Source organism: Lepidochelys olivacea (genome assembly GCF_965140295.1).
Source record: "Lepidochelys olivacea isolate rLepOli2 genome assembly, chromosome: 7".
Lineage (NCBI taxonomy): Eukaryota > Metazoa > Chordata > Testudines > Cheloniidae > Lepidochelys > Lepidochelys olivacea.
Genome location: NC_140417.1, coordinates 36,698,491 through 36,724,802, shown reverse-complemented (window position 1 = coordinate 36,724,802; position 26,312 = coordinate 36,698,491). Strand labels below are relative to the sequence as shown.

The 26,312-nt window shown below is 39.5% G+C and overlaps 1 protein-coding gene across 7 annotated transcripts in view; it reads right to left on the bottom strand.

Moving 5' to 3' along the window:
* IQSEC1 (IQ motif and Sec7 domain ArfGEF 1) overlaps positions 1–26,312 on the bottom strand; it is a 716,009-nt gene that overhangs the window by 301,311 nt on the left and 388,386 nt on the right. Inside the window, exon 1 of one of the 7 annotated variants that reach the window (XM_084635160.1) lies at positions 2,027–2,347. The exons of the other annotated variants lie outside the window; for them this stretch is intronic. Within the exon in view, the coding sequence (XP_084491286.1) occupies positions 2,027–2,049 (23 nt within the window). The 5' untranslated portion in view covers positions 2,050–2,347. Of the gene's footprint in view, positions 1–2,026; positions 2,348–26,312 lie in introns of those variants that run through there. 7 annotated transcript variants of the gene reach the window in all.

The following is a 26,312-nucleotide window of genomic DNA, read 5'->3' as shown; positions in this document are numbered from 1 at the left end:
CTCTTCACTAATACTGAATGACCTCCAATTTTTTTATGGTGGGAAAACATGAACTCCAACTCAGTTGCAATAAGAAAAGGAGGACTTGTGGCACCTTAGAGACTAACAAATTTATTTGAGCATAAGCTTTCGTGAGCGACAGCGAAGTGAGCTGTCGCTCACGAAAGCTTATGCTCAAATAAATTTGTTAGTCTCTAAGGTGCCACAAGTCCTCCTTTTCTTTTTGCGAATACAGACTAACACGGCTGCTACTCTGAAACCTGTCAGTTGCAATAGTAATCATGATGAGATTAGTAACAAAGCAGCCAACAAAAACTTGCCAAATCTACATTCTTAATATAAAATTACCTGTATAGTGAAGCAATTGACTATTATAACAATTGGCAAAAAATAATCCCTTTACAGTACAAGAATAACTTACTACAGAACTCTACTACATTGCATACTGAGGGACAAATCATCTACACACACATTGGCTTTCTAGTTGACACGAGCTATGCACTAAAATAAACGCTGTCCTGTTATAGACAGTAATGAAAACCAGAAACCCCAAAACCAAACACACAAATGGAATCCAGTACACAGAGTGTTTCTCCCTTTTTAACTTGGTATAAACACCAACATTTAGGAGCGAATCCACGTTGATGACGACAACCTATTATCTGAGTTCACTTTTCTCACCTGAACCTCCTTGTGTGTAACTGAACACAACAGATCAAAGCTCAGCCTAATTTTAGAATATTTACATAGATTCTCTCACCCACCATATCCCACTGCCACTCACACACACAGAGAAGGAAAATTTAGGGACAGGTTCTTTACTAATGTTGAGTGTCACCTTATTCTTGAGTAGTTGATTTTAATAGCACTACTCGTGAAATAGGTATTACTGAACATGAATAAAGGTATCAGAATGTGGACAGTTTGAGGTTGATGTTATTGAAATTGTTGAGACTGAGGCTAGAAATGGCTGTTCTGGCATTCACCTTAGGGTGCTTTGATCAAATTAAATTTAGTCCTAGGAGGAGAGAATCTTTAAATGGAAATGATGAACGCAAGTAGTGGGCACAGTCCTTATTAATTATTATGGATTAGAAGTGAACCACTGGTGTTCATAGCAAATTAAAACAGAGAACTGGGTTATGCACTTGCATCAGTTTTGTTTTGATTTTGGGCTGTGGTGGGATGACACATTGGTGTGGTACTATGGTGTGTTTGGCAGCAAGCTTGAGAGTCAAAGCCCATTCGATCCTTCAAAACACACATGAATAAAATCGCCTTATGCGGTTTCCATACACACGTAGATTGTGTAATGCCACAAGTATATGCAAACTTTAACATCCTTCACCCTTGGCTACAAGTGTACGAGCACTTAGCTCTTCAACCACAGGTGACAACTCATGCGAAGAGCTGCTACACTGCATTAAATGAATGAAACATTAAATGCGAGCTGTGTTGCCTGCAATACTCTTGCTAATATTATGTATATCATATGAACTGATTCCCAAGCATTTACGGCATCATTAGGGTATGAGAAAACAACATACATATGATACTCATGAAGCACAGAATGAGATAATTTTATATATCATCGAGGTCACATTGTCTACAATGGTACACCATTTCCTAGAATAAGTAGTGTATTTAAATGACAGTGTACATTTTAATAAAACAAAGCATTAAAACAAGATGAAAGATATATTTCAATTCCTGTGATAGACCCTATTCTGAGAATTCTGTGCTCCTTCCTTTCTGTTTAGAATATCTCATTTTTCTCACACTGCTAACTGTAGAATAGGTGTTTTATAAAAATACGCTGGATTACTTTTATTTCTGCTGCTCTACAAGCATCCGTTGTCTGTACCATTCTAAAATGCACATCAGTAATCTGCCAAAGAGGTAACACCCAAAAAATGGTTCATGGCAAGAAACTGATCACTACTCATATTTCTGTCTCAAAAAGTCTGGAATCCTTAATCCAGATGTCAGAGACCAGAGGACAGATGAAAAAGGAAAAAGTACTCACAAATAACACCTTCTGCAAGCCATCCTCAAATGTGTTGTGGGTTTGTTTTTTCCCCTCTTGTTTCGAGCAATTGGAAGTAGAACAGGTCACTCTTGTAACAAGCAAAAAAAAAAAAAATTACATTCACTGCCTTTGCATGCTCATTCAAGCTTGACCACGGAAGAATAACACAGCAAAGTGAGCCTGTGATGTAACCAGCATCAAACACTGCATCAGATGAACCCGCAGGCTGTAAGGGGTTATATTTTGCAAAGCCAAAAGGTTCTTCCCAAGGAGAAGGATTAGCAAATATGTAAACCACCAGTGCGGTTTTCACAATCTTTGCTTTCTGCTTCCAGTGAAAACCTCCATGTATTATTCATCTACAACATTAAAAAAAATGCTTCCTTATGGGTTATTCAGCTCGATATTTCAGGAGCAACTGATGTAGTTTTAGAATACACCATCTCTCTATGAACACTGTAGTACAGTCCAAATCAGAAAAAAGGCCATTGGTCCTTTTATCTCCATGGTAACAGCAGCATCTGTGGAGGCAAACCGTACTCCCTCTTCACTGCAAAGTCAATTTATAGTCACATACTATGATAGGAACTGATAAGGCAGCAAGGCTAATCAACAACCAGGGGAAACATGAACAGAAACAGAGGATTAGTTTTAGGCTCTTGGTTCAACAACAGACTATTCTTCCAAACTGAGTATTATCCCAAAATGAAGAAATAAATGCATGAACTGGTCCTTTGACCCAGCATGGTTTGTTAATATATGAACTCCACAGGGCAGCTGACAGCATATGTTAATACAGGTATACTATGTAAACAGGCATCTTGCTTGCTCTTCAGTCAGCCATTGTATGCTGTTAAAATGTTCTTATGGCAGATGACAGTGAAACAAAGTTCTTTTATACAGAAAATTACAGATAAGCTATTAATTAACCACGATCTTTTACTCTCTGATGCTCTTCCCAGTGACTTGCCGTCATTTGTACTAATAGCGGTGGCACAGAGTGCTGGTGCTGAACACATTTTTTCCATCACACCAGCGCAGATTGTGCAAAAACTTGATGCTGCACTTCCTCTGTCCGAACAGGACCAACACTGCCTCTTCCCCAGAGCAATACTCAGTCTGGAATTTAGAGACCGGATGGGTCACTCAACCTTCTTACAATTTGTTCAGTGTCTACCATGTCTCCAAATGACAACCCTCACCCCATTTTTAGAGCTAGATGCTCAGTTCTCACATAATGACAATAGCCAAGCTGGCTCCTTCGGTTGATGAATCACTATAATAGCCGTCTGTTCATATTATTAAGTTAAATATATATAAAGACAGTCTAATGAGGGCAGCTCATCAGCTGTCATCCAGTGATCGGTTCAAGACTGTTCCACAGCCTGGAAATATTACAGCAGGCTAAGAGAGTGAGAAGGTCGTTAACCAAATTCTCCTTATCACAGCAATACCTGTTAAGTTCAACAGGCAATTGAGATGCTTGAGGCCAGGTAGCTGCTGCTAAATTTCATAATTTTTGGAAATGAAAAATTGTTGAAGCAGAAATCTCTCTCAAAAGAGGATGTTCTTTATCAGTTTCTGATTAGCACAGCGCAGAGTGTTTTGGGTTGCAGGATAGTACATGTGGGAATACTATCAGCTGGTTACTATGAATCAGGTAAGTTTAAAGCTGAGGGTTTATTTATCTGACATAGTTCTTGTCAGTTCTTTCCTGTACCTTCATGCTAGGCTAAACATTAAGGTTAGGATCTTGTTTTACAGATACATTGTATGTTTCATAATTTTATTTTCTGTTAATGTTAACAGAATAAAAAGACATTTTATGGTTATTTATAAAACTTTGCTGACTTTAGGAGAGATACACATGTGTAAAGATACACCGTAGAAGTGATGCTACCTCACACATCACACAGCAGGGTTAATCACAGACTCTGATCCTGCATTGCAGTCCATGCCGGGGCCCAAGAGTTGGAGCCTGCAACTCCTATACATGCAAGCAATCTGACAGACTTCAGTTCTGCAAGTCATGCAAGTTGCATGACTTTCACACGAAGTAAGACCGACTAAAATGGATAGTGAATGATTGTAAATATATTGAATGTGGCCTATAAGTACATATATATTATACTCTAAAAATAATCAGTGTTCCATCCAATAAAGCCTTTTCATTCAGATACTACATTACTCTACATTATAATGAATCAACACCTAAGGGAAAGTAAAATTAAATATTTTCTTTCTTTAATCTCTCTTTCTAGGAGATTCTAATATCACAAATTAGTTTAGTATCTAGTATTTTTGTGGCTACACCAACATTTTCCATCATTTGCCCTTAACTGATACCCATTTATTATGAAGGAGCAGAATAAAATGGAAGCATGTTGATACCAAAGCAAACAAATGTATGAAAAACCATCTCAAGTTGTTTCCAAAAAGGTTTTTGATAATCTGGGGGTAAAGATGGAATGAACATGAAGAATCAATGGCACTCTCGTATATAAAAGAATGCACCTGGTGTGGTAGTCACTTCAAGCCAAGAGTGAATTGAATTGGCTGGGTAACTCCCTGCTGTAGCGGTCCTGTGGATTAACCAATCATGATAGTTATCTGTCAGTTTTTCACAAGTACTAAAACAATTTTTAAAACAGTCCAACAAGTAATGCAGGCTGCCACGCCAAGTTAGCAAGTGAAAGCAACATGATTAAGCAATGAGATGCTTTATCTGGATTTCACTAAATCTAATGCTGTCAGAAGACTCTCAACTGCTGTATGTGTACTTGACTCAACAGGAACATTGGTTCATTCTCTTACCCACTGCTTAAATTACATTTTTCTACAGCTGGCCTGAGGAGTTAGGATCCCAAGTGTGCCAGCTAGCTCAAAGATCACTAACTTTGCCTTCAGGGTGGTCTCTATATGTGATGGAAGTCTTCCTGGTTTATTTATCAGTGATTCCTCAGTGTGTTATCATGGATACCAACTGGATATGGAATACAGGTTTTAAAAGACTCTAGCTACCAATATTTGAAGCCACTAATTGTACAATGTTTGTTTGCAATATGGTGTCCAGAGAGACCACTCATGCACATGTCAAAACAGAACATAGGCATACCATCACCCCCCAATTCAGAAAAACTTAAACTGTTCAAATTATCTGTGTCTGTCTGACTTTTTTTAAAGCACACTACTTTTGTACCACTTAGTTGCTTACATGGCCTTTTTTGTTTGGCTTGAGTGTTTGGTTTTACCCAGGAAAAAAAAACAGCTAGAAAAACTGACCTGCCACCAATTCAGCAAAACATTTGGGGCTAGATCCCCAAAAGGACTTAGGCACCTGACTGCTACTGAGAGTGCCCAGGTCCAACGTTTAGGTACCACTGAGATTCTGTTCAACTGCCACCTAACCCAATAGGCACCTAAAATCCCTGGGCACCTGAGTTTCTACGGCTAAAGTCTCCTAGGTGCCTAAGTTTCTCCTATCAAGCACATGCACAACTGCCTTAGTCTAGAGGCCCAGGGGCCACTCTCACTCCTAAATCCCAGGAGGATCCTCAACTAGTTTTGTCCTGTCTATCTTGCCTGCAAAGCTTGATCTGGTACCCGTACTCTGAGCACACCTAAACTCACACAGAACAGCCAGAAGTGGGAGGAGGAGGTAGCCTCCCTTATAACCTTTGGCCCAGTGCTGAGGACACAGATCTGGGATATTGGAGACCTAAGTTCACTTCCCCCACTCTGCCTGAGCTGGAGATGGGATCTGAACTTGAGTATCGCATCTCTTAGATGAATGTCCTACCCAGTGGACCATAAAGTCATTCTCACTCTTTTATATTTAATTATTTGTACACAGTGGAACAGCTTCAAAAGGAGAGATTGAGAGAGGTTCACTCCAGAATATCCCATAGTTCAGTGCCATTGCAATGCCTAAGTATCTTTGTATCTAAGCACCCAAAACTAGCCCTTGCTGATTCACTGAAGTCAATGGGACTACTCACATGTTTCATGTTAATCATGTGCTTCAGTGCTTACTGAATCAAGGCCGATGCAAGTTTATTCCTGCAATGCATTGCCCATGTACCATCCCAATTTTCTCCCTTGACATGCCTGTGGATTTGGTGTAATGAATGAAGTTAGGATAATCTGTGCATCATTGCATCTCAACCAAGTAACCACAATGCTATTTCAATTCAAATATTTTAAAGTACATTTTCAATAATAGTTAAAGAAAGATATCACTGTCAAGCAATCTATGTCCAAAGCTTCTCTTCTCCCTTTCATATACAAAATATAGGCAGTCTGACAGAATTTGGAGAAATTTCTTGGTAATTTTCCTTAACATTTCAACTGTTCTGACTCATGCATAACATAGGCCCTAGTATTACTATTTATATGACACCATTGCCTAAAATGTGCTGGGAAAGGTACAGATGTAACGCTGACAGACCCCAGTCATTGGTGGCCGGGATTAAATCTGGGACCTCTGGAGCATAAAGCATGAGCCTCTACTACATGAGCTAAAAGACTTAACCAAGACTGTAGCAGGCTCATCAATCTCTAGCTGGTCTAGCTGCCACTAGAGGAGGACAGAGTGCCTTACCATGCAGGCATGGGTCAGACAGGCATAAAAAACGACAAAGACACTGTCCTAATCCGTTTATAATCTAAAAGTAACAATACGAGTGAAATCCTGATTCCATTTAAGTCTATGGAAAAGCTCCCATTGACTTCAATGGGGCCAACATTTCACACAATGGGTCTAATTCTGCAGACTCCTTACAATGTAAATTATTACTTTGTGTGGCATCATTTGTTTATTATTTACAATGTCTTGGTGTGATGCTGAATGGTTGAATATGACTGCGGTGGGGCGGCTGCCCCACACAGGCAGAAGAAGGGTTAAAGTAGCCTTGGGGAGGCTGCTCAGAACCCAGACAATTAGAAGAGGGCTTACTGAGCCAGCCAATAGGGATAAGGCTTAGTGAAGCAGCCAATCAGGGCCAGGCTGGCCCACATAAAAAGGGCTGCTGAGCAGAACAGAGGCTGTCTCTCTCTGGAGGCCAAGGGAGGAAGACTGGCTACCCTGTAGGAGGGTTGAGAGAGATAGCACCACAGACAGAGCAGTGCTGGGCAGGGTCAGGGGAGCAAGAGGGAGCTCCAGACTGCAGCCTTGATACAAGGGCTGAGAAGGTGCTAGGGCTGCGAGGAAGTGGCCCAGGGAAACAGATGGTGGAGTAGGAGGAGGGGTAGTACATGGCTGCTGGCTATAGGGTCCCTGGGCTGGGACCCAGAGTAGCGGGTGGGCCTGGCCCAGGGTCCCCACCCCTTTTCCACCCCCCCACTTGCCACCAAGGGGAGTGGCCACTGCATGGACTGCAGTTTGCCACTGAGGTAAGTGGCTGGACTGAGGACTGTTGGGTCCCCTGGAAGGAGGGAGAAAACCAAGTGGGGCACAGCTGGAGGGCTGTATCCAGAAGAGGACACCGTGGTCTGGGGAGCGACATGGATCCTAGAGGTGGAGGCAAGAGTGACGACAGGCGAGATACCACTAGACAAGGGCACTCTAGCAAAACGAGAGATAATTCCCAGGATGGCCAGCAGGAGGCACTGCGGTAGGGAGTCCTGCCCATTACAATGACCATTTACATCATTGATATTGCCATGATTGAATAATTGCAACAAATCTCAGACAAAATATGTCATGTATGGTGCCAATGGAAAAATTATGATTTGCTAAGTATGATTATCCTGTTTATAGGCATGTATCATTTTGTATCAGATGTTATGAATACTGCCTGTGTACTGGCCTCATACATATGTGTTGTATTCCTGGGTAATGCCCAGGTAAAATTTACATTAAGGTATTATACTGCAATGTATTGATGACCCATCAAGGACACTTAGAAAATGGGCCATAAAAGAAACTCATTCGAAAAGCTCTTCCTGTGGATGACTCAGCAAGAATGTGGGCAATGGCTACACCCTGTGAGTCATCAAGCCATGTAAAGACATGTGATATGCTCATGTGACACTGGACTCCATCTTAGGCTAGTAACTTTCCACAAACAAAGACAAGTGACAGGTTACAGATAACAAGTGTTAGTCTGTATCAGTAAAAACAATAAGGAGTCCTCATGGCACCTTAGAGACTAACAAATTTATTTGGCCATAAGCTTTTGTGGGATATAACCCATTTCATCAGATGCATTGAGTGGAAAATACAATAAGCAGGTATAAATATACAGCACATGAAAAGATGGGAGTTGCCTTACCAAGTGGGGGGTCAGTGCTAACAAGGCCAATTCAATTAAGGTAGAAGTGGCCCATTTCCAACAGTTGACAAGAAGGTGTGAATATCAACAGAGGGAAAATTACTGTTTGTAGTGCTAACGAGGCCAATTCAGTCAAAGTGGATGTGGCCCATTCCCAGCAGTTGACAACAAGGTGTGAGTATCAACAGAGGGAAAATTATTTTTTGTAGTGACCTAGCCACTCCCAGTCTTTATTCATGCGTAATTTGATGGTTTGCAAATTAATTCCACTTCTGCAGTTTCTCATTGAAGGCTGTTTTTGAATTTTTTTTTGTTGAAGAGTGGTGACTTTTAAGTCTGTTACTGAGTGACCAGGGAGATTGACGTGTTCTTCTACTGGTTTCTCACAGACCTTGGGAGACAGGCCAGTCCTCGCTTACAGACAGCCCCCCAACCTGAAGCAAATACTCATCAGCACCTCCACACCACACAACAGAAACACTAACCCAGGAACCAACCCCTGCAACAAACCCCGTTGCCAGCTCTGTCCGCATATCTATTCAAGGGACATCATCATAGGACCCAACCACATTTGCCGCACCATCAAGGGCTTGTTCACCTGCACATCTACCAATGTGATATATGCCATCATGTGCCAGCAATGCCCATCTGCCATGTACATTGGCCAAACAGGACAGTCTCTATGCAAAAGAATAAATGGACACAAATCAGACATCAAGAATTATAACATTCAAAAACCAGTAGGAGAGCACTTTCATTTATGCTGGTGTAAATCAGGAGAAATTCTATGGATTTCAATAAAGTTACATAGATACTATAGTGATGGGTATCTATACATACCTCTCAAAGAAAGATTTATGATGGTGACGTTGAGATCAGAATCTGCCCCTTAGTTTCCATGATTTCCCAATTTTGAGTTTTCTTTTGAAATTTTACCTTTTAAAAGTTAAAAGCATGGTCTGGGAAATATTTTACTACTTGTTATCATTTTCATTGCCCAAAAGATTAGTTTGCAATTTCAAGTGCTAATTAATAATTCTGCACATTAAGCATGTTCTCTAAACACTGTGCTCTGGAGATAAATATTTTCGCTACATCAGAGAAATAATTATGGACTACAAGCACAATTTGTTCAAGACAATGTCCTGCATTCTTGTTCTGTCTAAACATATTTTGTAAATGTCAACATCCTTATAAATAATAAAATAGACGGTTGCAGTGGAATACCCCAGTGCAGGGGTGGTTTAAAATCACAACTTGTCAGTTTGACAAATTACACTATTCCCTCTGATTCACAGAATGTCATTACTATATTATAAAACAAATATCTGACCATTTTACTCACATGCTATTAGCCCACTGGGGTGAGTACTGTGACCTATTACATACTTGAAAATTATTAACATTATATTCTGTTTACATTGGCAGATGAAATCCCATAAATTACTAGTTTTATTAACCACTTTTCCTGCTCTATTCCTTCTGTTTTACTGCTTTTGGAAATGACTTAAGTTTTAATGCACCTGTTGCTAAAACATCACAGGAGAAATAACAGCAGTTAACTCTTTCAGGTCAATGGCTATGAACTTAGAAAGGGAAGCAATTAATTTCCATGTCCTAAGTACTATAATTGATAGGATTACTCAACTGGCTTTGTGCAGGACATGTAAAGCACATCCTAAGACATTGAGAGGACAGAGTACTGATTTCATAATTATACTATATATAAAAACCTTACACTAGTCACACATTAGAATCTAAATTTTCAAAAATAGCTACTGATTTTAGGTGTCCAACTTGAGACACCTTGAAAGGGCCTGAATTTCAGAGGACAAGTACTCAGCACTACCTGAAAATCAAGTATTGGAAGTGGTAACAAACTGGTCATCCACAAACTGAGGCAGCCAATATCACTAGTCATTTTTAGAAAATTTTGGCCTAAAATTTCATGACACAAAATGAACTATTTTGCAGACCATTACTAAATGTATTACAATATGTATAACTATACTACATCTACTCTCTTTTCACAGTAGCCATAAAAAAAAGTAATGGTTGCAATGGACAATAAAGGATAAAATTCCACATAACATGTCTTCCTGAGAATGAATGCAACTCCTCTGCAAAATATTAACTCACTACTATTGCAGTGACAGAGTATCATGACTCCTGAGTTGTGGCACAGTACACTATGCATATCACTCGTGTTGCTGTGGTATGAAATCTGGGTATTATTGTTCACAGTGACTTATCTTTCCATCAACATAGTGATTCTACTATTAAAAGTGTATATTCCGCTATTTGTTAAACAACTCAGGCCTTAATTCAGCGAATCACTTAGGCACATACTTAAACTTAAGCATGTGCTTAGGTACTTTCCTGAATTGGGAATTCAAACAACTATACATGTGTTTAACTACCAGAGCAGTCAAAACACAAATCTATGCACCGAGTCTTTCTTGGATGGTTACAGCTTGCCAGGAGCTTGCCTTTCCAAGCCACCATCACTTAACAATATTTCAGCTCATCTGGATCTTTTGCAGTTCTGTTTCTCACAAACAACACATGTAAGCGCCTTCATGGAATAGATTTTATTTTAATAAATCAATTTAAAGCCTCCTGCCTGGCAATCAAACCCCTTCATTATGTTGTTTTATTTACTTGAACACACACACACTCTGGAATCTCCATTCTGTCACTGTTTTGTTCCGTACTAGTCCATGTGCAAACTACTGTATGAGCTTTCTCCCATTATGATGGCTTTTTGCAAAATTATTGTTTTTGGTTTTGTTTTTGAAAACCTCACTGTTGGTTCACTGCCATATTTTAAGGCAAGGATTTAAAATGTTTTATTTTTCTAGGTATTAAATTTCCTATTTTTGTATTGTTTTCTATGTATTCCTCGATGGCAGTGGAGCATGCCAAGAATAGCAGCCAACTGACATGCCAGCCTGTGCACCACACTGCAGCATAACATGGTTTCCAGGCTCAAGGGGATTCGACCCTTGACAGCTAGCATATACTGTATGCTGCCATCACCCATACAGGCAGCAAGATGGGAGGTGCACATTTTTTTCTGCTCTGGGGTCTGATGTCCTTGCTCAAAACACCTGCTTTATCTGAATGTGTGTTTCAGGATTTAGTCCCAGAGGAGTTTGCTGTGAGGAATCCTACACTGGCTATCAGGGTTCCTGCAACACAGGTAGCATCTCCATCCCCAACCCCCACCCTCCGCCCGGGCAAGTCAGGAGTTTTACAAGTCACGCATGCTTACGTTTATTGACTGGGTCACTTACAGTGTGGTATGGACTTCTAGTCCAGTGTTTGTTGTGATCTAGACTGATATCTGTTGAAGGGCAAGAAGAGGCCTGGAGTTTGCAAAGGATCAGACTGCACGAAGCCTCTCACTGCATTTTAGGGGACCTGCTGTTAACAGCATCTATCTTGTTTCTGCCTCCTTGTCCCACAATTTGATGATACCCTAACTGTAAAGCAATGTGTGTATTTTAAAAGGAACTGTTCTTTCCAGGTCATACCCAGAGTCTAAAAGGGATGTAATAGCAACATTTCAAAGGTGAAATTCCTGGAGATCCTAATATCGTACTATTGTAATCCACCAGCCACAGTCTAACAATTAGAAATTTGGCTTCTATGTTCCAATTTAATGCAGCTTTATAGGTAGCAATTTGTGTTGATGAAGGGTATTGTGTTACACATGTTGTGTTCAAATGCATCGCCTGCTGTTATTTTTGTAGCCATATATAAGCGAATTATACCCTATGTATGATTAGATTCAGAACAAACTCCACCAGATTTCTTATGAGCTGTTCTAAAGTCACCTATGGTCAATTTACTAGGGCTATGTTGATACTTAAATTAACTGCAGAATGTTCTCCACTGATAACTGAAAAAGGTTCTATCTTAAATATTCAGAAATACAATGAAAGAATACTTTACTAGGAAGAAAACTTTAGCAAACATCTAGTCTAACTATTCATCATTTGATCATAGTCATGATATATATAAAAAACAATGAATAGCACTGTCATGCTTTGTGTTCCTTAGCCCAGACCATCACTTGAAAATCGATTCATACGTAATTGCCAGAACTTCCATGTTCTGTGGCAGAGAAACTGAAGCTTCCAGTAACTAATATTTTAAAAGAAAAGTGCAGTAACAATAGGCAGCATTTACACAGACTAGTTCAGTAGGCTCTTCAATCCACCAGCAATAGTTTGACCATTAGAAAGTTAGCTTCTACAGTGATATGGTTATATATTTCTAAATGAAGTTTATTTTTAAAAATTAATTCACTAAATTATATGGCACTGTATACTGGATCCCATGTAATTACTGTGGTCCTGATCCTGAGAGCACCTGCATCTCCCAGTGAGGTCAGTGGGAGTTGAAGGTGTTCAGCATCTCTGAGGATCAAGCCCTATGTGACCGGTGCTTTCATTAAAAGATATTTCAGCTACCAGGAACTTTGCTAAGACAAAACTGTTACATTTCCAACTTACTAGAATTTTCTCAGCAAAATTATTTGAATGCCATAGAAAAGGAGTCCTAAGATGCTACATGTTATAGACCAGATTGTCAAAACAGCATTTAGGCATCACAATAGATGCCCTGATTTTCAAAAGAGCATTTTGAGAGCTGAGCTCTTTTGAAAATCAGAACATAAGTGTCAAAATGGGAACTGCCGTTTGCTGAGCATTTCTGCAATTATAGGCCCCAATTGTGGGTGCTGAGCCCTTGAAAACCTGGCCATGGAAAATCTGGTACTACAACCCAACATACAAACACTTACAAGTACTCACCCTCAGACTGATCCCAGCATATGTTATACCAATTCTTAAGATACTTTGTAGGAGGAACCACAGCAACTCTAATTTTTCCAGATTTTCTTATCCCTGGGGCAGTTCAGCAAATCAGCTTCCAAAGACCAGAGACTGAAAATGAGAGCCAGCACCTGAATCCCCCATAAACTGCTGGTGAGTACTTCCTTGAGAGTCATAATCCCCAAACTGAGAACAACCGTTTAAAACATGCACTAAACATCCAAAAACAGGGGTTGTCCTTTTAGCCTTCTATCCCAATCTCATGGATCCTTTTAAACCAAGGTTCTAGGCAGATAGGTCTCAACTGTGGGCCTCAAAGTTTTATTTTGACAATGTGGATCATAGTGCATGTTTCCTATTTTAATCATTTATTTCCTAGACTGAAAAGAATTCTATTTGTTCAAGAGGCTGCACTGTTATTGAATTACCCCTTTCTAAAGTGCAGCTCTTTACTTCAGCTTGCAAATGACACAAAGAACACTACTCAAGCCACAAACCATTCTGGAAGACCTAAAATTATGCTTTAACGAGAGAACCAATATAGGTGAAAGCCTTTAAAAAGAGTATGTTTTGGAGCTGGAACAGAACAGACCTGAACTAGCGATCAAAATGGCAGGAACATTCTGAGACTGAAATGTTTCAGGTTTCAGAGTAACAGCCGTGTTAGTCTGTATTCGCAAAAAGAAAAGGAGTACTTGTTGTACCTTAGAGACTAATCAATTTATTTGAGCATGAGCTTTCGTGAGCTACAGCTCACTTCATCGGATGCATACCGTGGAAACTGCAGCAGACTTTATATACACACAGAGAACATGAAACAATACCTCCTCCCACCCCACTGTCCTGCTGTCTTCAGTCCTTTTGGTACGATGTCCATCTGTTTGCATTTGGAAAGGAAGATGATGTCTGTCTGTATCTGTACAAGTTTTTTCATGCAGTTGATAGATTTCCACTCCATACGGCAGGACAGTGGGGTGGGAGGAGGTATTGTTTCATGTTCTCTGTGTGTATATAAAGTCTGCTGCAGTTTCCACGGTATGCATCCGATGAAGTGAGCTGTAGCTCACGAAAGCTCATGCTCAAATAAATTGGTTAGTCTCTAAGGTGCCACAAGTACTCCTTTTCTTTTTGAAATGTTTCAGATATGCAAACTATAAGCTGCAGCAGAAGGAATATTTGGAATACAGCCTGGAAACAATTATTGAAAAGGACTCAGTACAGTATTTTGGCCTAAGCTGTTGGTCTGTGCCTCATGACATCAGGGCACAGCTGCTGTCCTCACTAACAAACTAATATATGTCTAATGAAGTACCCTGTAACAGGCATTTGAAAAGTGATAACATTTCTTCAGAATTAGGATTTTGGTTTTAATTGCTGATTGTTTTGAATTTAAATACATTTATTATCTTGTTAATTATGCAGAATAAACACAAAGGATTTTCTTCCTCAAGCGGATATGCTCCCTCATCCTCTGAATGGAAAAGAGGAATTTAATATCTGCATACTCCACTGTGCAGAATTTCTGCTGCATGCCCCTCTGTGTTGAGCAGGCTGCAATGGAGCAGAATAGTTAAAGGCCTTGTCTACATTACCAGAGTAAGTCAACCTAAATTATGCTACTCCAGCTATGTGAATAATGTAGCTGGAGTCAATATATCTTAGGTCGACTTACTGTCGTGTCTACCCTGCGCTGCTTATTCCTCTCATTCCGGTCGAGTACTGGAGTTGAGTGGAGAGCGCTCTGTGATTGATTTAGTAGGTCTTCACTAGCCCTGCTAAATTGACCCCCGCTGTGTTGATCTCTGGTAATTGTAGACATGCCCTAAGAAGCATGGACTGAGGAATAAAAGTTGGCTGAGAAGTTGTGGCTAAAGCATGGTCAAAGGCTGCAGATCTCCTGGGCTCCATAAGCAGCATCCTTGTTACCATAAAGTGTTTTACTACACAATCTCAAACTAGTGGACAACATGACATACTATTTGACAGATACAAAAAAAATTTATTTTTATGACCACAGATGTTGTTATATTGCACTGTGTTATAGAGTGCTGTGTGTACATTTAATATTTGGAAATGGTCTGGATGATCAGTTTCTATTTTCATAGACTTTAAACGCCAAAGGGAATGCAATGAACAACTAATCTGCCCTCTGGCATGACACAGGCCATAGGTCATGCACCCAGTGATTACTGTATCTAGTGGATGAGCCAGAGCATCTCTTTTTGAAGGACATTCAATCCTGATTTAAAGATGTCCAGTGATGGTGCATTTACCGCCCCTTTTGTTAATTATCCTCATTGTTAAAAATGTGCATCTTATTTTCAGCTTAAATGTGGCTGATTTCAACTTCCAGCCATTGGATCGTCTTATAAAGCATCATGTATATTCTGTCCCTCCATAAAAATTTATAAACTAGATATAATTGGGACTTATTATTATTAATTTGATCAATTATTTTCCAACATTTTGTCCTGAACTGGTTTAGTTAAAATTCAACAAGATATAATCATTTTCAGACAATTTAAAATTGAAGATTTTCTCCATGCAATTACTCCAGAAACCAGACTAATAATAAATCTTGTGATTCCAGTTTATTAGACTTGATTTTACTTAATGCACCAGATAGAATATTTGCACCTGGAATGTTACCCAGATGCTCCAGGAATTCATTGAATTATATTAATATAAATAAATATAACTGAAGACAACTTACATCAGGAAATTTCATAGAGTCAAAGATTCCAAGGCCAGAAGGAATCATTGTGATCATATAGCCTGACCCCCTGGATAACACAAGCCATAGAACTTCCCCAAAATAATTCCTAGAGCAGATCTTTTAGAAAAACGTCCCATCTTGATTTAAATATTGTCAGTGATGGCGAATCCACCAAGACACTCGATAAATTGTTCCAATGGTTCATTCCCCTCACTGTCAAAAATTTACTCCTTATTTCCAGTCTGTATTTGTCGAGCTTCAACTTCCAGCATTTTTGCAGATAAGTGTGTATATGCACACAAATACCATAAACCATCTCTCTCCCCTCCCCCCCATGAGTGATTATGAATATAGAAAAGTAGCTATACAGTAATCAATGGTATAAACATGAAATTTAAGTAACAAACTTAAATGCAGATTATAATGGACATCCACAACATGATTATGATTACTAGACTTCAAGGGAAACTGAAATGGTGTCTAAGTAATTTTAAAATGTGGTTTAAGATTCTGAGTCACTGCGGAGAATCAAAAATTGCCCTCACCTTATTGGTGCTGAGGGGCCCCTGGCCCTGACCTGGTATTGTTTGGTTGTATATGGGGATGACAATGGCAGGATTTGGGGGAGAAGAACTCTGCAGAGCTGTACCCCTGCACAACAGGCAGCCCAGCTATGAGTAGTTCCTTGCATACCAGTGAGCAGCAGGTATTTGGTGGGTTCCTTGTGTAGCCGTGAGCAGTAGGTATTTGGGGACTTGGCAGATGGGGACTAGGGGAGAGTGTGGCGTTCCTTATATTTATTTGTAATTTTAAGGCTACCCATATGGTTTCTTAGAGGCAAATTCACCTCTAGCATGAAGAATCAGCTCAACGCCCCACTGCATTAAAGACCTGCAGGAGCGGTGGGGTGTTGGCCAGGTGACCTATAGCTCAGAGATACCTACAAATCCCCCATCTGCCACAGAACTGGTCTCCATGACAGTATGTCCAAGGCCAGCACAGATAGTCACTTTGAAGGTGAGGTCACTTTGAAGGTCCTCAGGGCATGGCCAGGGCCGGCTCTAGGTTTTTAGCTGCCCCAAGCACAAAATTTTCCACCCCAAGCTCCAAGAGCGCAACTGCCCAAGCAAAAAAAAAAAAAAGGGTGGCCAGAATACCGACCCTGGAATTGTGCCGCCCCAAACACGTGCTTGCTTTGCTGGTGCTGAGAGGCGGTCCTGGGCATGGCCCAGGAATCTGCATTTGCGTGGACCCAGTGACCCATGCAATTGGTGCTGAGGCTGCTATCCCAGTCCATAACTTCTAGTAACAGCTAAAGAACTGAGGCCTGTCCCCGGGATTGGGAAGGTGAATTTCACCTCTCAGGGTCCCATGCTCAATTAACATAGAGCACAAATACTCAGACAGTAGCAGGCAGAGCAACTCTCAAACTCAGTGTTTGAAAATCTTAATCATGTTTTGCATTTATATATATTTTTAAAGCATTTTAGCTCATCTTTAAGGAAAGCCAGCAAGAAACCATGAGATGACCACGATGTGTTGGAGATTACACTAAGAGGTCTGGAGATTTTAGAATCATTAAAGAATTTTAAAAAAGCTATTCATCAATGCAGAGCTTAATGTGTATTTACGATTCATTTATACTCCAACTTAAGTCAATAAGAGTTTTGCCAGTGACTTCAGTGGGAGCAGGCCCTATATAAAATTTCTGCCATAAAATGATTAAACAACAGGAATGGGAAATATTTGTTTATAGGCCTGATGTAAACTAAACAAGATAACTATAGAATGCAAGGAATTGTCAGGCATTGACTAATAGATCAACTTATTAGCGAGACAGTACAGCATGAAAATTCAATATACAGAATAAAACATTGTATATAAAATAAACAGCATGCAATAAAGTACCATCCACTTATCACAAATGACAAGGCATCCATAATATCCTCTCAGAAGACAAGTCATTACTGATTTACTGAATAATCATACTAAAGAATGAATAAAATAGCTAGATCCTGCAAACACTTGCACACCTACTAGACTTCATACCCATGCTTGCAGGGTCAGGGCAAATGCAGGACATCCACCATTTTGAGGTGTTTAGAACAAGACTTTGAAAATTATTTTGGGAAGCACATTTTAAAAAGTCCAATGCTTACAGCAATATTTAAGTTTGCCATTCCTCATTAAGCCCTTTTGGAGCTTAAATTATGACTCAGCTCTCAAATGCTACTAACACAGGACACAATGAATATATTTCAAATCATGTGCCATCATGCACTTAATTTTGTGACCAAGAATGTCCTATTTAAAATTCCTGGTGTTTTGTACAATTTTAGAATTAAAATAATATAATAGTTTGTCAAATAAAACATCTATGGTTTACTCACAAGCTGCTGCTCCTTCCTTGTTTAATTCATCCGAAAGATTTTTCTGTAGCCATCCAGTTCCCCAAAAGATATATTTTCTGTTGATATTATATCTTCAGTTTGACTAGGTACAATAGAATGCATTCTGTTCTGCCTTTATTCTTCTAAAGGGATATCTTTTTATCCAAGTAGTTGGCACCACATCATGCAACTACCTAACACATGATACTTTTTCCAGAGTGCTTTTCTTTTCTGTGCAGCTTTTAAACACACGCAGTCTTTATGCCTGAGCTTTGAATGGTAGAGAATTATTGTTTCTCCACTGTTTGTGGCTTTAGCCATGTTTCTTAAAGGCTTTTTATATATGTCCTCTCAAATCAAAAGGAATCACTTGTGGAAATGCATTCTCCCAAGTGTATACGTACTACAATTGGTTCCTCTTGACACTTAGGTAGGCCCCAAATATGCAAAACTGTCGATTCAAGATTAGTATTTCAGTACTGTAGTAACCTGATTTCCCTAATTTGTGAGCTCTCCTAAATGCCTCTGCAATGTGCTCCCTACTGCCCTCAACCTCTTAAGGCAGGGGTGGGCAAACTATGGCCTGTGGGCCGGATTCGGCCCGTGAACTGTTTCAAGCAGCCTGCGAGCTGCACCAGGCAGCTTGGCCCCGCTCCAGCGCTCCAAACGGGGTGCTAGGTCGGGGGCTGCACCACGCGGATAGGCCGCATTCTGCCACTCCAGCTGGGGCACTGGGTCAGGGGTTGGACCACGTGGCTCGGCCCTGCTCTGGCTGGGGTGCAGGGTCGGACCTGCACCATGCGGCTCCCGGAAACCGTGGCATGGCCCCGCTCCAGCTCCTACACATTCCAATGGGAGCTGCAGGTGTTGTGCCTGCAGATAGGGCAGCGTGCAGAGCCGCCTGGCCGCATCTCCGCGTAGGAGCTGCAGAAGGGACATGCCTCTGCTTCTGGGAGCTGCTTGAGGTAAGTGCCACTCAGAGCCTGAGCCCCCTGAGCCTCTCCCCACTCCCCAACCCTCTGCCCCAGCCCTGATCCCTCTCCTGCCCTCCGAACCCCTCAGTTGCAGCCCAGAGCATCCTCCTACACCACAAACTCCTCATCCCCGGCCCCATCCCAGAGCCCACACCCTCTCCTTCACCCCAAGCCTAATTTTGTGAGCATTCATGGCCCGCCATACAATTTCTATTCCCTGATATGGCCCTCGGGCCAAAAAGTTTGCCCACCCCTATCCTAAGGTCTGTCCTAGACATGCACTGACCTCTTTTCTGAAGCTTCAGCTTTAGAATGAATGTTATTTGTGCTGACACTCACTTTCTCTAATATACTTTCAAGCTGATCTAAAGAAGCCTCAAAATGTCACCACTGATTTTCACTGACAAATCTTGGCTCTTAGCTAGATCTTAGAAAGTTTGTGAATCCCAGTCTGACACATGAGAGTAATACAGCCATCTCGACTTCATGTAGTCAAAGGAACTACTCCATTTTTTGTTTTAATACTACTGATCCCCTGCAGACAGCCACTATTTGTTTTATTATTTGGGGGAATATATATATATATATATATATATATATAATTTTCAAGTCTCCAGGGCATGAAGCCTCTTTTGCAAAAACCTTAATGAGCTCAAGTCCTTCTGCAGATAGAGACTTCAGAACATAAAGATTTCAGTGCAGAAACCTGGATGCAGTCAAGTTGTCTTGTCAAGAGGACTTCAGTGCATACAAAAAGACTTCCGAAGAGGGCCACTTGCCAGTCCCCTTAGCTGGAAAGAGAGGTTGTGGAACTGGCCAACACTATTTCATGCAGGGAGACATCAGGCTGTTCAGACAGCTGTTCTCCGAGTGGCAGCAGCTGGGGGAGCTGGCCAGCTCCTTTTGTGCGAGCCTTCAGGTTTCAGAGTAACAGCCGTGTTAGTCTGTATTCGCAAAAAGAAAAAGAGTACTTGTGGCACCTTAGAGACTAACCAATTTATTTGAGCATTGGTTAGTCTCTAAGGTGCCACAAGTACTCCTTTTCTTTTTAGGAAGTCAGATACCATCTAATTTGGCCTGTTAGTTTGAGGGTATTCACATCAGAGGTTTGCAAGCTCAGGGAAGCAATCACAGAAATCTAAAGGGATAATAAAATAAAATAAGAAAGTTCCTCTATCTTTAATCTATTGCACTCTTTTCCTCCTTTTCCCCCTCAGTGACGTCACTGTTTACAGATATTAACATTAAAAGCAAATATTTATTGTCTATTTGACACTTTTCATGCTTGTGAATTATAGTCTGATCTCCTAGGAACTTCCATATTTACAGCTGCCTAATAGGTCACTTCCATGGGATAACAACTTTGCCAGACTTTTACATATCAAGCTGAAATTTGGTACATGGAATTTCAGCCTGGGGGCAACATTACTGAAAGTTTGAAGGAAAAGTCTTGAGCCATTGGGAGAATATATATAAAAAAGGATGTTAGTCCAGGGGTTTCAGAGTGTGCAATGTAGGAGACATGAGCTAAGCACAGAATGAGGATGAAAATGAATACTGAACAGCTGTCCTGTAATTTTGCTCCTTTTATTGTGCTTTTTCATTACAGGTGAAGTCTTGGCCCCATTGAAGTGAATAGCAAAACTGACAACTTCATTGAGGCCAGGATTTCCCTCATTTATGTTTAAAGTATACAGTATTGATAAAAGACTTATTACATTAATACTGTTTCTAGCACATTTCAAACTTATTGGTAAAGGTGTTAGTTTCATACCAGATTTGAAATCTTCATGATTATATTTTTGTGGAATTGGAAGAGTTAAGGATCTAATCTTATCCTTGTCTGGCAGAGAGGGTTATGTGAACAGAAAGTTTCTCTCCTGAACAGTAAATCTTTAAGGTGACACATGAAGATATAGCTCTGAGATGCCCATTGATAATAATGGGAGAATCCCCTTGCATCACTTTGAAAATGTACCCTCTTAAAGTCAGTTTGGATCAAACAGTTTGTATAGATAATGAAGATTCACCTAGTCACTGACCTTCTGTAGCTTGGAAATGAATACAGTATTACCATAAAATGGATTTATCTCTAATATAATTTCAGTTATTATGTTAAAGAAAAATCAAGTCTTCATTCTGGAAAGTATTCTGTTCTGTGACTGATTATGCAAATCCACTGGCAAATGGTAGTTTCAAAGAAATAAAATGTGTGTGTGTGAAAAAAGCACATGAAATAATTTGCTTTCCTGAAGAAAAGGTCTCAGAATATACCGTATTAGTGAATGGGGGAAATTCATAGCGTCACTCAAAACAATTAATCAGCTTCCAAAAATGATTCTGGATATTTAACTGAGGGAGAAGCTAAACTTGTCAGTATTCATCTGAAAAAGCAGCAGGGTTCCCTAGCTGTGTCAGTCTCAACAGATCACGGTAAGAAACTTCATAATCGCTTTGCAATTTCTGTTCTTTAATTAAATATTCTCAAGGGAGTTAGGCCTGACGTAGGTCTGAGTTGGGAGAAGCAAGCTACTGTGCTGCAGTTTCTGTGTGTGTCTCTCTCTGCCTCCTTGTCAGCCTGTTAAGCTCTCACCACACTTCCTGGGCAGCTGCTGGCCACTCACTTAACCATGTGCCTTTTCTAGGCAAGAAGTCCAGTAGCAGTTTAGCATCCTCCTTTCATCCCAGGCTTAGCCTTCGGAAGAGTAAACCATTCAAGCCTGGATGGAGCCAGGTAGGCAACCTCTTCCCAACTGATGGCCCAGCCACTGTTATCTTAACTCCTTTGAAGCTGTTTGCTTCAGGTGTCTTAGCTTTGACATGTTTTCAAAGCCTGAGGAATTCCCTTCCTTTGATTTATCTCTATGACTGCAGGCACGATATCATCACACAGATTCTATGGGTGCACATACTATATTTGTTCTCTCTCTCTCTCCACATACACAAACACACAACTCCCTCTTTCTCCTCAATCTGATTTAACTTTCTGTCTTGTAAGCAAATTCTATGGTATATTTATACAAAATACAGGGTACCATTTTCAAAAATGTCTTTGATTTTTAAAGTTATTTAGGTGCCAAAAGATGCAGATAGGAACCTAACGGGATTTTCAAAAGCACCTAAATGCCTAACTCCCATTGATTTGATATCTACTGAGGAAAAGCACTAGATAAAAAGTAGGTATTTATTTATTTATTTATTAACTAACAAATTCAAATTTGATTGGCTGATACTCAAACTATTTTGTCACCACCACATGTTGTATAAATTTATGTTAATGTGAAGCTGTTTATTCAACTGTTTATCAAAGTGCCAAACATGAATACTCCTCAGATGTAATATATCTCATTTATAATATAAACTTTCATGGAAGTATATGGTATTGTAGACAAATTACTAATGGTAGGAGTGTAAATTCTATAAATGTTTTCTCTCATTTTAATGTCCTTGAATACAATGTTTGTTCTCCCAACTCCATTAAATTCCCTTTCTTATGAAAAATTCTGAAAAACAGAGCATTGTCTTTTCAGCCTGTTAATTCTTGAGGGAATTCTGAGACAAAATAAAAAATTCCATGCCAAAAATATAAAAATTCTGCACATTATTTTGACATAGTTATTAACTAGTTTTTTTTTTTTTAATTTAAAGAGTGACCATCAAGGTCCATCTTCAGCCAACTCAGATTCCAGCAACAGGCCAGAACACAAATACTGAGAGAGCTGGTTCCAAGGGATTTTCAGCTAACACAAGTGGGCAAGGCAGAGACATAATATATGGGTTTGATCCTATAAAATGCCGAACTCCTGGTCCTGATCCAGCAAAACATTTAAGAGTGACTAGTCCCATTGATTTATTTATTGATTTTAGTGGGATTAAAAAAAGAAAAGGAGTACTTGTGGCACCTTAGAGACTAACAAATTTATTTGAGCATAAACTCACTCACTTCACTTTGAGCATAAGCTCACTTCATCGGATTAAAGTTAGGTATAGAATCATAGAATCATAGAATATCAGGGTTGGAATAGACCTCAGGAGGTCATCTAGTCCAACCCCCTGCTCAAAGCAGGACTAACCCCAATGTGCTTAAGTGCTCAACATTTTGCAGGATGAAACAACTAGAAAACAAGGCCTTGCTTTTTTCCCCCCTCAGGCATCTAACATGGACTTTCTGGTACAAAAATTAATTTCCATACAATTTATTTAGCAACATGTCATATATTCTTTACTCTCTGAAAGAAGTCTAAAAGATGTCACAGGGTCATGTGATTGGTTGTATTTTTAAAATGTTTGAATTGATGACAATATAGTATAGATGCAATTAGCAAAACCAATATGAATGTACATTATTCTTATTCCCTTAACATGGGATTTTCTATAGACACAAACGTGACGTGATATATTTCTGTTCTCTGAATGGATAAGCATAAGTGTTAGTGTTAGAGTTATAGCATGAATACCCATATTTACAAATTCAAAATTTAGCCTTCCTTGAATATTGGCTTAAAGTTTATTGTTTCAATGAAATTCCTTGCACTGATCTCATTTTCCTGGAATACTCATTGAGACTGAATAACAAAGGACACGTGAACAGATTTCAAAATTGTTTAAACATTTTAAAATACTATTCATCATATTTATTTTTCATTTCTCTATTTTGTAGACTTCATCCAGCGCTAAGAGCCAGGAGTTTTCAGTTCTTTTCGAAGTTCTGTCATATACTTCCTGTGTGACACTCCAACTCTTGTAAGTTCCTGCTCCTGCTCCCACTGAAATCAAAGGTACATTTTCCATTGACTTAAGTGATGTAAGCTGGCTCCCTAGATCTCATTTTCCTCTCTGCAGCTGAATTGATTAATATTTGTAAAGCACACGAGGGTCCCCAGGTGAAAAGTTCTACCAATGTGCAAATTATGTTAAAGTATTATATTAATATTCAAACACAGACGTGCAAAAGTTATTTTCACCAATTTTTTCCTCTCTTGTAAACTTGTATCAGTTCAATCTGGTCCAGCAGGAAAAGCTTCAACATGTATAGGACTTCTATGTTTTAAATGCCTCGATTAGACAATTATTATAAATATATTATTTGTTAAATAGTTGACAGTTACTTGGTGCTGTACAAAACATTCTCACTAGTCATCTAGACTGCTCTAAGGGTCTGAACTGATACAGCTTATTACCCATCTTCTCCTTGTCCTGAACCTCTTCCTTCCTCACAAGGGAAACTAAGAAATGGCAGTGCTGACCAGGGACAACATCTTGTCTAACTAGTGATGAAGGAAGGGGTTAAAGTTGTGGTAAGAAGAGTTGGTGCTGTTCTCATATCTACGATGGCTATTAATGTTTCAAAGCAATAGTAAATTAACTCCAAAAAGTTTCTATGTGCAATTCAGACTGGACAAATACCAGTAGCAAAGTATGCTTGGGTGCTTTTTCGCGCTATTCAGACCTGTTGGGTATGACAAGGCTACAGTTTTTCTCTTATTTAAAACTGAGTTGATTCCCAATTAACTTGAGTTAACTAATACCTTTATAATGCTAATCTAGCCAAAACATTTGTTCTAGGACAAGATTTGCAAAGATGTTAGTTAATTTGACTTAAATGACAATAAATTAACCCAAGTTAAAATAGGAGTAAAATCTCTAGTGTAGACATATCCGAGGGGTCTGCAAATTGGGCTGCATATCACACAAGAACAGTCTCTCTCTCTCTCTCATTCTAGTAACATTGCTAATTCTTTTTGCTTCAAATACTGGGAGAATAGGCTTTATTGTTGTATTACACCTCTCTCCCAACCAGCTTCAGCTAGAATATGGAAATGCAGAAATGAAGTGTGAGGGGAAAAATGTTATGCAAACATTTCCAATTTTTTTTTTCAATTCAAGTTTTAATGGTGGGTCAGACTGGTTGGGTGGTTTTTTTTGTTTTGTTTTGTTTTTTAAATATTCACCTGCATCTCCATCCCTTCTCAGAAATAATTTGATTTTAAAAGTCTCTGTTTATTTAGCACATGATCTTATAAAATATACTTACAATTTCCAAAATACTACAGATTAAAATAGTGACGCTGTGGAGTTAGGAGATTTTACTGTACATAGTGTAATATGTGTTGCAAGAATAGAGGGGCATAGGGATCCAAACACATTTTATTGCACCTTGGTTCCTGATGAGATATCTCCCTTTTCTTCCTATGGCTGTAATGACACCAATTAAAGATCTTAAGATTTCATACAGAAGCAAGAAATAATTTTTGAAATATATGTTACATCCCTTGATCTCTTATTCTCAGGGGAGTAGTTTAAGACTTAGTCCCCTCCGAAAATTAGAGCACAATCTCCGGTTATTGCCGCAATATCAAGTCAATTACTATGGCAAGTTATGCTGCTGGGCAGAAACCATCCTGACATAAAACCTATACCTGGACAGCTGGCAGATTTCTTCTACAGGACCAGATTGGTTTTTAGTATGAGACATAAGATGTTAGAACCAATGTCATGCTTGCAATACAATGTAGTACTGTGCTGGAACACAGTAAATGATTTCTTTATGAAGCATATTCTATTGGACTCCTGAAGGTAAAAGCTGAAGATGCCGCAATTCTATCTATAAGAGCTTGACTCAAAGAACCTGAGACTTCTCATAAGCAGACACTAAACCATTAGGTTTGGGGGAGATTACAAAGATCATAAGGAAATTGCTTAGAGATAGGGAAAATGAATGCTGGCTAAAACCATTTAAAAAAAGAGGATTCTATGAAAAGTAAAAGAAAGCAGTCAGGCTTATGATGTAACTTGGCAGGCTTTGAAAAGCATACAAAAAAAAATCTCATTTAGCGTGTTAAAGCCCAGGATGGATTGAATGAAGATCACATTGTTTTGAGCAAATAATATGGAATTTGAGAGATTTTTTTCAACCTCTTCAAATAAATTAAGCATCTTTTGCTTTGCCTAAGACAGGTGTTAAATATAACACATTACCTCCCACCTATGAGAAAGAAAGAGTCAGAATGGGATGTCAGGAATTCTCACACAAGGCTAGACAAATGGTTAGTTTGGGAACATCATCTGAAGCAGATGTCTTCATGTCTTA